The sequence below is a fragment of the Wasmannia auropunctata genome, unplaced genomic scaffold, assembly GCF_000956235.1.
Source record: "Wasmannia auropunctata unplaced genomic scaffold, wasmannia.A_1.0 LD336030.1, whole genome shotgun sequence".
Classification (NCBI taxonomy): Eukaryota; Metazoa; Arthropoda; class Insecta; order Hymenoptera; family Formicidae; genus Wasmannia; species Wasmannia auropunctata.
The window spans coordinates 46146-59126 of NW_012026860.1; the positions used below are offsets into that span (position 1 = coordinate 46146).

The 12981-nt window shown below is 33.9% G+C and overlaps 3 protein-coding genes across 10 annotated transcripts in view; 2 read left to right on the forward strand and 1 right to left on the reverse strand.

Annotated features, from left to right (window-relative positions):
- Positions 1 to 243: 243 nt before the first annotated feature.
- On the forward strand, positions 244 to 4544 carry LOC105452495 (synaptobrevin homolog YKT6). Of its 3 annotated transcripts, none has more exons than XM_011693634.1 (4): positions 244 to 453; positions 1556 to 1751; positions 2084 to 2355; positions 3222 to 4544. In XM_011693634.1, exons 2-4 carry the CDS (start codon positions 1562 to 1564, stop codon positions 3360 to 3362), a joined length of 603 nt encoding a protein of 200 aa, XP_011691936.1. In that variant the 5' UTR covers positions 244 to 453; positions 1556 to 1561; the 3' UTR covers positions 3363 to 4544. The 3 variants fall into 3 exon arrangements, with proteins under 3 accessions (XP_011691936.1, XP_011691937.1, XP_011691938.1); XM_011693635.1 differs by having other exon boundaries at positions 244 to 342; XM_011693636.1 differs by lacking the exon at positions 244 to 453 and adding an exon at positions 460 to 640.
- Positions 4545 to 6643: 2099 nt separating this feature from the next.
- Positions 6644 to 10585, reverse strand: LOC105452497 (NADH dehydrogenase [ubiquinone] 1 alpha subcomplex subunit 10, mitochondrial). Its single transcript, XM_011693637.1, has 5 exons — positions 10473 to 10585; positions 10304 to 10376; positions 8232 to 8873; positions 7350 to 7736; positions 6644 to 7133 (listed from the first exon to the last, which is right to left on the reverse strand). Exons 2-5 carry the CDS (start codon positions 10370 to 10372, stop codon positions 6969 to 6971), a joined length of 1263 nt encoding a protein of 420 aa, XP_011691939.1. The 5' UTR covers positions 10373 to 10376; positions 10473 to 10585; the 3' UTR covers positions 6644 to 6968.
- A 1306-nt stretch (positions 10586 to 11891) lies between these two features.
- The window catches only part of LOC105452498 (fragile X mental retardation syndrome-related protein 1), a 10725-nt gene continuing 9635 nt past the window's right edge, over positions 11892 to 12981 (forward strand). For all 6 annotated transcript variants that reach the window (XM_011693638.1, XM_011693642.1, XM_011693639.1 and 3 more), the window contains exons 1-2: positions 11892 to 12084; positions 12539 to 12591. In XM_011693638.1, the coding sequence (XP_011691940.1) occupies positions 11920 to 12084; positions 12539 to 12591 (218 nt within the window). In that variant the 5' untranslated portion in view covers positions 11892 to 11919. The remainder of the gene's footprint in view (positions 12085 to 12538; positions 12592 to 12981) is intronic.

Below are 12981 nucleotides of genomic sequence, written 5' to 3' on the forward strand. Positions count from 1 at the left end.
CTCACTTCCAATCTATGGAGTTACGTCTCCAGTCTCCTTATTCATACTTCATGGTTTGTGCTTCGGCCTTATGAATCCCGGATCGCGTGGCAAATTATGCAATAAAATAGGATGTTTTGATTGGTCAATTCGGATAACGCGACGTGTGACGCGCTCAGTTGGAACCAGTGAGATATATATGTATATCTCACTGGTGGGAACGCACCCTTATGCCCATGTGTTGGCCTATCATAGCCCAACATACAACATGATCAACATGGCAGTTTTTGTACCTCGCAGGTTCGAGGTGGTTGTATACGTTGTGAAAATATAAGATGATTTTCCAGTGAATCACCACGGCGAGTAAGCATCCTGCTGATAGTCACATCGCACGAGTGGCAGGACTCGCTAGGGTTCGCGACGATAACCAAAGATCTCGCAAGTCGTTACGATATAAATACTGTAAAAAAAATTGTACGTTAGACAACTGTTCCTGAGACTTTTTTCTGTTCATATATACAAAACGGATACAAATTTATCATTATTATATTTTGGAATCGGCTACAAAAATATTTTCTTGCTTTCAAGTCTATAAAACTGGTTTTTATAAATTTTATGTATTGTAAATTACATTTAAAAATTAAATGATAAATTATAACAAGTACGTAATAATCTACAAGATTTGTTTATAAGCAATTTTTATTCTCTTAGGATTAAATTTAACTATTTGACAACTCTTGCTTTATTTATAACTTCAAAAATCTGTATTCTTTATAAAGAACTGTACTTTTAAAATTTAACTAGTATACACTCATACTGAAAGTGAAATGGACTATATTGGAGAGAATGCTATCATAGAATGTTATTGCGTCATTTTATCTTTATCGTTCATTAAATGTAAAACAAGGATAGAATGATACAATAGTTGTGATAGCACGCTTTCTGTAAAGGCAACTATAGATATATATTTGAAGTTTAATGAAAACAAGAAAGTTTTAATGCAGCAACAAAGAACAATCCTCCATTAAAAGATTTAAATAATATAATAATAAAAGCATTGTGTATGTGTGTTCAGTGTTGTGTGTGGGTATGCATGCATGTATGCATGCATACATGTGTGTATGTATGTGTACAAAGCTTTATCCTATAAAGTTAATTATTCTGCTAATATATTAATTGTCACTTAATAATTTAAAATATATAGATAATATCCATATAACATATATATACAGGGTGTTCTGAATTTAAATGTCAAAACTTTGGAAGCCTGTAGGGATCAATAAACTAAGAAAAAAAAGAAATTTAGAGATATGCTTGTTTTTTCTTTGTTTTGAAAATCGCAAAAAATTGTAGTTTTCATTTTTGTAGTTATTTATTACTTATTCATTTACACTTATTTATTCACGTTGTCACTTGTTTAGAGTAGATATAATTGTTCAAAATGTTGGCCTCTATTTTGACATTTAAATTCGAGACACCCTATATATACATATATATATATTTTTTAAGCCAGAAAAATTTTTTGAAATTATAACATATATGTATTTTAGTATAAAGTTTAATATTGTTTTTGCAGTTAAAAATGGTGAAATTATATGCATTGACTGTTCTGTACAAAAGTCCTCCGTCAGCAACGACACTGAAAGCCGCTTACGATGTAGAATCGTTCTCATTTTTTCAAAAGAACAGTATTAAAGAGTTCATGTGTTTTGTCAGTAAAACCATTGTGGAAAGAACACAAACGTGTGCCAGGCAAAGCGTCAAAGAAGGAGGTAAGCGTAATAGACTTATAATTCAAAATAAATTTTTTATAATTTGAAGGACTTAGGCTCATAAGAATAAATCAAATATATGTATATACTGAAGTAATGCCTATCAAGTCGACATGGGTGTTGGTGTGCATTAATTTTTACAATATCCTATACCACATACAAACTGCGCGCTGACAAATATTGCGGCGAGCAGTTTGTATGTGATTGGATATTGTAAAATTTTAAAAAATTAATACACACCGACACCCGCTCGATAGGCATTACTTCACTTTTTGATAAATTTTTTTTATATTACTGCATACAATATAATTACGACATTTGATCTTTCACAGAATACATGTGTCACGTGTATGTACGAGCCGACAATCTCGCCGCAGTTCTCATCTCAGATCACGAATACCCTAGGAGAGTAGCACATACTTTAATTACAAAGGTGATGGAAGAGTTCACGGCAAAGAATCCACCATCAACGTGGCCCACACTTAAAGAGGTCACCGCCGATTTTTCACAAATCAACACGTATTTAGCCAAGTATCAGAATCCAGTTGAGGCGGACGCGCTTACAAAAATGCAAAATGATCTAGATGAGACGAAAATTATTTTGGTAAGAGCCAACCCATTTTTCCTCTTTTGTTTGCTGAACCCTTTGCGTCACGCTCATCGTCCCATCTTTTTCCGTTCAATTTTTCATTATTTTGATGAATTTCTTGATGTCAAGTACCGGTTTTTTTTATTTTCGTAGAGTTTCTTAGAACATGAATAAGCATTTAAAAAAGTAGGCAATCATAAATTTTTATTTGCGTAATTAGTATATATACTAAATAAGTAGTAAAAAATGCATTTTCTTCTAAACTGTTATTAATATTAAAATGGCAATTTAGGACTCATTTAAGACATCCTAAAATTTTTTTACTATGTTGTTTTTTTATTATAAATATTGATTGAATCTCTCTGAAAAATATGGAAAAATCGATATTTTCTACTGTAAATCCAAATAAATAGTTTGAATATTTCTTATAATGGTATTCTAGAGGTTTTTTGGATTATTAAATCCTCATATGTAAGGTCAAAATTTACAAATTAAATTCAAAATGGTAGAACTAGTATGATAGATCAAAAACCCAATAATAGTCTTAAATTTCTGGGAATTTTGGTTGCTGCATCTGAATCTGTTTCTTGCTAAATAATTAATTTTTATAAATGAAATATTAAATGTTTTACTGAAATTATTTGAATGATTGATTCACCATTTTTAATTTTAAAATTTTGATTTCTGATTCGTAATCAGTGACTCGAAAAATCACCCGGTACAAAGTATCAAAAGAATCGATCTGATACAAAAATTCGTGACACAAAGGGTTAAGAAATTGCATATGGGAGCGATTTACTTAATTTGTTGAAATATTCATTCATATATGTGATACAAATACTATACGAGTATTTAGAATTTTTTGTGATACTTTTTACCAGCACAATACCTTAGAGGCAGTGCTACAAAGGGGAGAGAAGCTGGATGATCTAGTCTCTAAGTCAGAGGGACTCAGTGCTCAGTCGAAGGCGTTTTACAAGACCGCACGGAAAACCAATTCCTGCTGTAGTTTAGCTCCTTAAAACATTTCTTTCCTTTTTTTCCTTTTTAGCGCGTTTTGCCGCTTCAAATATTTCGATAAATGTGACTTTATAATCATTGCGACATAGAAACGCAAATGAATATTTATGACTCATAAAAAGATTGATTTGCGAGAGTTGGGAGGGAAGCGAAGCATAAAAAGATTTAGCAAACGAAGAGGGAGATAACGGAGAGATCGGAAGAGATACGGAAGAGATCGATCTACCTAGATTTTTCAATGGAACATATATATAAATTTAATGAATTTCTAGTTAAAAGTTAAATAATGGGCAAAAAGCAAACCACTGCCGGTTCCTCCCAGTTAAAGTGGAATTTTTTACAAAGATTGTTACATGCCCGTAGAATTCATTCGTTTACTCGCGAGAAACGGTCCTAAGCAATTGTGTAACGAGAATCACTTCCGAGATGAGTTTCGCGCGAGAGGAAACAACCATAATGGAGTTTCCACAGTGTCAAAGTATCGCCTTAAACACATTCCGAATGTTATAATCGTGTCCTTTTTATGGCAAAAAGACGTAAGTGCAATGCGAGGAGGTTTATCATAACAGGTTCGCGGATCGATAGATGCAACGCGATAAGAGTAACTGCAATTGGAACGAACGATGTATTTCTGTTCAAACTATTAGATTCCAGTTTAATATGGTCAGCATGAAGTAATCAAAAAGCCTTTTTGACAAACAGAATTTTTATAATCACTAGAAATAATTTTATGTTTTATAACTGTGCGATTTTATAGTTACGTTGTGAGAGAAAGTCATCCATATTATATTTAAATGGGAAAATATTGCACAGATTTTCCAAAAAGATTGTCTAACAGTTTATTTAACATACATACGCAAACCAGTCCTTATCCATTTTAATATGAATAACTATTTATGACTTATACCTAAATGATTATCTCGATGTTAATTACGTATTTCATCTAATTGATCAAGACGATAAAGCTTATGATTATTTGTCATTTGAACTTCAACATAAGTAAATAATGTGTCTTGACAGAAAGAAAATATATTCTATGTATAATAATTAAGTGACAATTATAATCTTTATATACTATGTATGTTGAAAAGTATAATGAGCCAGTAAAAATATATTAATATATTTTCAAATGTTAATGTTATATGATGTATTCATAAAAAGGAAATAATTCATATATAGTACAATTCACAGTTGTGAAGTAGTTAAATAACTATTTAAAAATGTTTATTTTATACATGCACATATATACGCACGCACACGTATACATACACACACGACGATAATTTTGAAAATTGTGCTCTTATATTTTATTGATTAGATTGATTGTAGTTTTCAATACAGTTCCCATTTTAACCAAACATACTTATTTCAGCGTGAAATCATTTTTCTTCTTTAGACCATCTTTCAAAAACTTTTGAGTTCTTTTATCTATCAATTTATAGCTCACGCGATTCTCTGAACTTTCGATACATCTCGTGTATGTGTGTATGTGTGTGCGTGCGTGTATGTACGTATAGTCCGTGCGTGTAATCCACAAAGTCTCTTACCACCTTTATATTTTGAAAACGATTCAAAATTATGAAAAATCACGAAATATATGTATTCAATCATTTCGAGAGGCTATTCTTTTAAGGGGGAGAATGTTACACCCCCCCTCTCCCCAATATACTGCTTCAGAGGAGCCCTACCTGATAAATTTTTAATGGACTCCCTCCATTTTTTATTGCATATTCTTGTAACTCATTTCGAGAGCTTTTCAAACACTATAATACAATATTTTTTCATTAAATACTTTTCAAGTTATAAGGCTTAAAAGTTTCAGCATCGTCGGTATTAGCATTATCCAAGGTGTCCGAACAATGACTGAAATTTGAATGTTGTTCAAGGTCATGACCTTGACAACATATGTCAAAATCAAGACCATTAAAGGTTGTTGCTCTTGGATTTTACGTTTGACATTTATACTGTTAGGACCTGTCTTTCTCGTCTCTTTATACCACATGTATCGTTCTTTGAACAAATTTTTGTGACAATATGGAATTTGTTCTTGAGACTATTTGTTATTAAGACTACCGATCTTGAGTGGAGAATATGCTCACTATATCCGAGTCTTACAGCTCGTATATATTGTTACTTCTTCATTAGCAAGGAGGTTCTTACCCCAAGATTGACATCGACTTTATTTGATCAACCTTTTCATGCTGATGTACTTGAAGATGGCTCGAAAGGAGAGCCGAAACGTTTACAAATATACGAAATTATAAACATTATTTGTTGAAATTATTTTTCATTGCGCATCATTTACCGCGCTGACTCGTACACGCCGCGTTAACAATATATTTTTACTTTCCACGAATTCTACAGTTTATCCTTTGTTGCTCTTATTTTCATTTTTAAAAATTGTATTTTTTTTTTAAAGAAAAACAATTTCCAATGATCATGAACTTAACATATTTTAATTTGTCAATTGTCTTATGATACTAAACAACATTCAAAGTTTTAGCCATTATTCGAACACCTTGAATAATGCTAATGCTAGCGATACTGTAACTTTCAAGCTCACTTTATAACTCAAAAAATGCTTAATGGAAAAATATTTTATTACAGTGTTTTGAAAAGCTCTCGAGATAAACAGTAAGAATACGCAATAAAAAATGGGGAGTTTCATTTAAAATTTTTCAAGTGGGGCTTTCCTGGAGCAGCACATTGAAGGAAGAAGGAGGCAACATTCTACCCTCTTAAAGAATAGCTCCTCGAAACGGTTAAATACGTTTTTCGCTTTTTTTTATAATTTTAAATCGTTTCCAAAATATAAGGGTGATAAGAGATTTCGTCGACACCCTGTATATAAAACATAACACAGGCTGCGTTCGGTTTGGCGCTTACAAGCATCATTTGTCCTTGTTTAACATTTGATAAACAAGGATGAAATGATGTTGTGAGCGCCAAAGTGAACTCAGCCATAGCGAATTCGATTGGACGCACTCAGTGCACATTAAAATCGTTATACAAATCGACGTAAAGATCTATGTTTAAATATAGAAATGGATTAAATCATTAATATTAATATTAATATTAATTATTATATTATTTGAGATATTTTATTTTTAAATTGAGATTAGAACTATATGTACAATGGCATTAATGTGCACTGAGTGCGTACTAATGCGTCCAATCAAATTCGCTAATAGATATACGGAATTTTATTGCCACTTCTATACCCTCCAACCTTCAACATCGATGACTGTTTTGTGCATATGTATGCGATATTAATATAGTTGTATGAAGTGGTGTTGATATTTATTACTTCAATCAATAATGTTGCATACGTATACACAAATTTTTCAACACAAACTTTTATACCCTAGACTCATTTCTAAAAATATAGTATTATTCTTTCATATAATCCTGTACTTTTATAGTCTAGGAGCTTTAATATAAATTAAAATACTTAATATTTTTATCACGAAATATAGCACTGAAATGAAGGAAATTAATTCGGTTTGAAAGTGGAGGCATTTCCCGGTTAAAAGTAAAATTTATTTCTTACTTCAATTATTATTTTACAAGTTCTACTTCTTTTCTAGATATATATTTTTTCGCTCTCACTACATCGACGCAACCTTGAGTTTCTTCATTTCTTCAGCTACCACATCTACCTCGCGTGCAGTGGGTCTTAAGGTTTTTAAATAAAAAGCTGGATCTTTTTTCCACAAAATATTTTTATCTCCCAGCATACGATTAAATCCTTTAGCGTACGTAAATCCAGGTACCTATAACGAGATAATAATTACATATAACAATCCCTTAAAGGAGAATCAAATCTTTTGGCTGCTTCCTGTAACTTAGTTCTTTTGTCGTTCGATTTATTATCTTGTTGACTATTGTATTGAGCTATTACAATTGAAGAATAACTAATCGAATATAATAAGTTTACAAAAATTCTACTGCAAACTTAAATATACAATGTATAATCAAGACACACATACCATTTTCATTGCTTCATGTATTTCCTCATCTTGTGCAGCTGTGTAGTGCAATTCTGGTACTGAATATTCGTTTCTCCAATAATCTAAATGTAGATAATATCTATTTTCACAATGTTTCCTTTTAGTTCGAAGATCTTGAACGCTTTCGAATCTCCAATCGGATATTTTCTTAATCGGCTTATCATAATCAAAATTCAGTGCTTCGATATCCTCGATCATAGAAGAAATGTCTCCCTCGTTCATCCAGTCATAGACTAGCACATGAGAATGTGATACAATATTTTTCAGATAATCCAACTTGTATATATTTTCAATATCTTGAAGGTACTCTGAGGAGAGAACTTTTGAATTCACTTCATATGGTATGCCTCGTTTTTTTATTTTCTCCTAGAAATATTGACACATTAGAAAAAATGACAAAAATATTCTTTCAGGACAAACCTGTAGGACAAACTTTAGGGAATAGTAGATCTCGTCAAAAGAATAACTTTTCAAAATATCTGTGTTCTCCGATGCATTTTTAAAGAGCAATGCATCTGATCGCGCCTGATATATATATCTGACAATACTAGTTCACGTTCTTTGATTTTGTTTTTGAAAAAAAAGGCAAAAATGTGAAAACTATTGTAAAATATTGTCAGACGTCACACGCAATGCTGCCGTGCTATTGATTGCGTACTTCACAGCCAAGGACGCTTAACTCCTTAAAAATATGTCAAAAAACATGGGTTTCTTAACAAAAGTTGATTCTTTTTTGGTGAAATTTATCATCTCCTAAAGTTTATCTTTGTAGGTTCTGAGTATCCTGTATAAATTCGCGAAAGAGACAGAATAAGTAGAGTCGCGGGTACAGTCGTCTATGCTAAATAAAAGTAAAATTACCTTAACTGCATCTACAGGTATGTCCAAATAAACAATCAAATGAGGCCTTAGCATCTCCAACTTGGCGATGTTTACGACATCGTTGTAAAATTTCAATGCTTCTGGACGCATGTAACCAGCATTCGTCATCGCCCTTGCGAACACATAATCGGAATAGAAAGAACGGTTAAGCACCACTCCTTGGCCGGTCGATAGCAAGTGCAGCAGTGCGGTGATATACTGATCGAATTTAATTTGGAAATAATGAAATTGAAACATGGGCACATTGGTATGATACGGATTTGTTAGAAATTTCTGCACGTCACATGACTGTGAGCCCTCGGACAGTCGGTCGTCCAGTGTACGTATATCATATCCATATTCATTTATGTAATATTCGTCGAAGGTCGGCGGCGGTAGATAGACCATCTCGAACTCCTCCGCTAACTTTGCGGCCACTTTAGACTTTCCTGCAGCAATCGGACCGTCGACGACGATGATCTTGGAATTCTCATCGCATCGATCGACCATCGGGTCAAACAGCTGCGCCCAAAAGCCATATTTCTTGTGCAGATAATCAAATGGCGGAATCCGTCGTCGATTCAATCGTTTCGCCTTTTGCGTAATGAAGGCTAGTTGCGTCACATTACTGGTAGCTGTTACCTGTATCCATATGAACCGTGGAAATATATTTCTACAGTAAAAAAACAACATTTACGAGGGATGATTAAAAACTACAGTGAATGTTGAAGTAAAACGAAAACTTATTACATTAAAAGACAAATGACAACATTAGCCCACTTCAAAATACTCCCTTCAGCTTCTAATACCTTATCCCATCGTTCTTGCCACTTGCTAAAGCAGTACTGGAAATCTTTCATAAGTTTAGTTGCACTATCGTCCACGAGGCTGCGATGTCTTGAGTTGATTAAAAAAACGTTTACCTTTCATGGTCATTTTGATTTTGGGAAAAAGCCAGAAGTCGCTCAGTGCCAAATCCGGTGAATATGGTGGCTGAAGACACACCGTAACGTTTTTATTTAACAGAAAGTGCCGTACCAGAAGCAATGTGTGATACAGAGAGTTGTCATGATGGAGGATGAAACGGTTTGTTCATTTCTCTTTTTCTGCACATATTCTTTGTTTCTCTAAACGCTCTAATAAGCCTTTATAATATTCAGAGTTCTGTAAACATTTTGAATCAATTCAAAACGTCGAGGCAGCCACAATAGCGCAATTAAAGACACTTATGAAAGAGAACTTCCAGTACTGCTTCAGCAAGTGACAAGAACGATGGCATAAGTGTAGAAGTGAAGTGGAGTATTTTGAAGGGGACTAATTGTAATTTGACTTTTAATATAATAGATTTCTTTTTATTTCAACATTCATCACATTTTTTTATCACACCTTGTATAATATAATATTAAATAAACTAAAACTAAACATAAAATATAATATTAAATTAACACATACATTCACCTTTTATTCATTTATCTTAGAATTTGCATTTTAAAACTACAATTATCGTTATTTATTCACTTATTCATAAATTGTTATTTTAACATTAGGAAATGTTTGGTAATTGATTAAATATCAATTTAATACAAAATATTTAAATAATATAATTACATTATGTTAAATTAATTTACACTTGGATATGTAAAAAATTCAACATAAATAATTTGTGTAAACCGTTTATACACATATACAAAATGTTTTTTACCGTATAAAGTGATATTTAAAATATAAAATATAAACAGTGATATTTCATTCCGACAGAATTTATATTCATATATGATGAACCAAAGAAACGAGAAAATTTAAATAGATAAAATAATTAAAAAATTGAACGTTGCTCAATTAATTTATAATTACGTGCAGAGAAAATTTTCTATTTTTCCGGCCCACCCTATATACATAAATATTTATATATATTATTCATAATAATATCGATAACAGTTTCTTTATATTAGGGAGAGATGTTTATGATGAATCTCATTTGTAATGACGATTAATTTAGTTATCAATATGTTTATTTCATAGAATGTATTTAAATGCCAAAAAAATAAAATCTGTTAACATTTAATACTAACCTTACATAATTGCCTAGTAAAGTTATTGTATCCAAACCTCGCGATACCAACGCGGGCGAGTGATGCCATTTTACTGTTAGAAGTATAGTTTCAAACGAAGAAAAAATTTGATATTGTTATAAATTAATTAACGTGTGAAAGCATGTGAAAAAAACATCGCGCAATATACCTAAAAAACTCTAAGGAAGAGATTTCAGAGCCTTCGCCCTTCTAACTGTTCGGAGTGTTCGGACCAGGGATATCACGAAAATCTTTAACAGCCACTGGTTGCAAGTGGAGGGGATAGGTGGCGCCGTCAGATAGGCATGGGCTGCGTTCAGAAACGACACCCGGGAGCACCCAATCTCTCAAACGCCGTTCAGAAACCAGTTGAGAGAACTGTAGCGCTATCTAAAGCCGGTATCAGACTACGCATTGGAGATTGAGATTAAGATTGAGATTAAGATTGAAATTGAAGATTGTACAATCACATTACAGATTGTGATCTGCATTGCAATTGACAATATTGCTGCGTTCAGCAAACAAAGCAGCTTGGTTTATATACATATTTGCATATATTATTAAGATAATTTACTAAATTTTGTTCATAACAATACTTACCTGTGCATTAAATTTAATTGCACGTTTATTTTTGTACGAACTTAACCTCTACCTGCTTTATCATTCTCGGTAAAAATGTCAGTAGTCATCACGTGACCAAAAAGTCGTCAAGCCATTGGCTAAGATTGAGATTGAAGATTGAAAAAATAGACGGAATTCTAATTTCCAAACTCCAATCTCAATCTCAGTCTGCTGTGTTCTCATTGGCTGAGCTTCGATCTCAATCTTAATCTCAATCTTAATCTCAATCTCCAATGCGTAGTCTGATACCGGCTTTATGAGTTCTGATTGGACTTACAAATGGCCAATCATAAAATTGATTCATTAATATTATAAATGGCTGCCAAATGATTCAATCTTATGATTGGTCATGCTTCTTTCTGGCGTATCAAATGCTCGGTGTAAACTAGGCCATTGGGTCTCTCTAATGCAGAGTGCAGACGAGTGTACCATCCGCGACTGCGCTCGATTGCACCTATCTACACCCAAGTATAAGTTCATTATTGCTCCTCAGATTTGAAACGGAATATTTCTTTCTCAACGATTTAGATCGATTTTCATCGGCTAGGGCTGCGTTCGGAAATACCATCTGAATGGATTATTTTATTCTTATTTAATATTTAGTAAACACAAAAAGGATAAGTAATACATGGGGGCATTCAGGGTGACGTTTCCGAACGCAGCCAAGAATAAAATTAAAGAAAGGATACTAGGCTGCGTTCAGAAACTTCGCCTAGGTGCATCTAGATATCATTTTATCCTTGTTTAACATTTGGTGAATAACAAGGATAATATGATAAATCATGAATTTCTGAACGCAGCCCTTCATATACATATTACATGTATATTTTTTTTAAAAGTTGGCAGTGCCGAGTTGAAGCAGGTGAGACTGGTGGAGAGAGAGAGAGAGAAGAAAAATCGTTAGGGTTTTTCTTCACGAGAGGTCGATGTGCGCTCGCGGTAGTTGACACCACTGTTGATACTACCTCGATGCTGCCCAATACTACCACGGCGTCATGGAAAAGAGTCGTGCGATTGGCGCACGGGAAATTCGCAGCCCCGAACTCGTGCGAGCGCCCGCTCTTCGGCATGCCTGCCGCAAAGGAGCCGAACCGTCACACAAAAGCAAGATGGAGGATCTCACAGTCGAAGTATGCGGCGAAAACGGAGCGTATTATAAGGTTCGTTCTGTGAAAAGTATACAAAAAAGCGGGCAGAAGCTTCGGGTGGTGGATAGGCCAAGCCACGAGCCGCGGCGTGGTCGTAATCTCACTTAACAGGAGCCCGTACTTCGCGAATGCATGGCCCTCAAATGTTCGCGAGGTAACGCGGCTTCCTTCGACGCCATGTCTCGTTTGACAGGGCGTGATTTTTCCTTGGCTTGCGTCGTCGCGCGTTTGCACGCGCGATGCCATCATCAATTCGTCAACTTTCTCAGCAATATCCCAAATTCACAATACGCGAACCCGTAAACGCTCATAGTTGCCTTCCCCGCAACCTCCTTCCACCTCGCCCGTCTTCCCCCTTCGCTCCGACGAGTCGCGATTTTACATTCAACAGCCTACGCTACTCGCTACACTCCTGATTCCTACAAAGACGACTTATTACATATGTCGTGTCTAACTTTTTTTTCAGGCCTTTGTCACCGATGTCTTTGACGACGAAGTTTTGGTAACTTTCGAGAATGAGTAAGTTTTCCTCTCGTCATTGGTCACGTTTAATAAGAACGTACATTTTTTTACAACTCGATCCGATGTTTTGTACCAACAACCTTTCGCATCTGTGGAAGCATTAGATGTACCTATCATTGTGATTTATCGATACAGTTTCTTATCCATGTCTCGCTTATTTCTCGCGCACTGTGAAATGCTAAAAGTTGACACGATCGAGAATCTAAGTTTTAATCTATATTTCTTCATATATAGTTTGAGCGATTTGTAATTTTGCATATATATGTTATGTACATACATATATATATATTTATACGTATATTTGATGTATGATATATATATATATATTTATATACATATATATATATATAATATATATAACTGAGTCGACAAGGCACACAGGGGATA

Coding starts and splice junctions, on each gene's coding strand:
- LOC105452495 (XM_011693634.1), top strand. CDS start 1,562: ATGGTGAAATTATATGCATTGACTGTTCTGTACAAAAGTCCTCCGTCA. Junction 1,752..2,083: donor GCAAAGCGTCAAAGAAGGAG/GTAAGCGTAATA, acceptor GATCTTTCACAG/AATACATGTGTCACGTGTAT. Junction 2,356..3,221: donor ATGAGACGAAAATTATTTTG/GTAAGAGCCAAC, acceptor ACTTTTTACCAG/CACAATACCTTAGAGGCAGT.
- LOC105452497 (XM_011693637.1), bottom strand. CDS start 10,372: ATGGCATCACTCGCCCGCGTTGGTATCGCGAGGTTTGGATACAATAAC. Junction 7,737..8,231: donor TACCTGTAGATGCAGTTAAG/GTAATTTTACTT, acceptor CAATATTTCTAG/GAGAAAATAAAAAAACGAGG. Junction 7,134..7,349: donor TACATGAAGCAATGAAAATG/GTATGTGTGTCT, acceptor ATCTCGTTATAG/GTACCTGGATTTACGTACGC.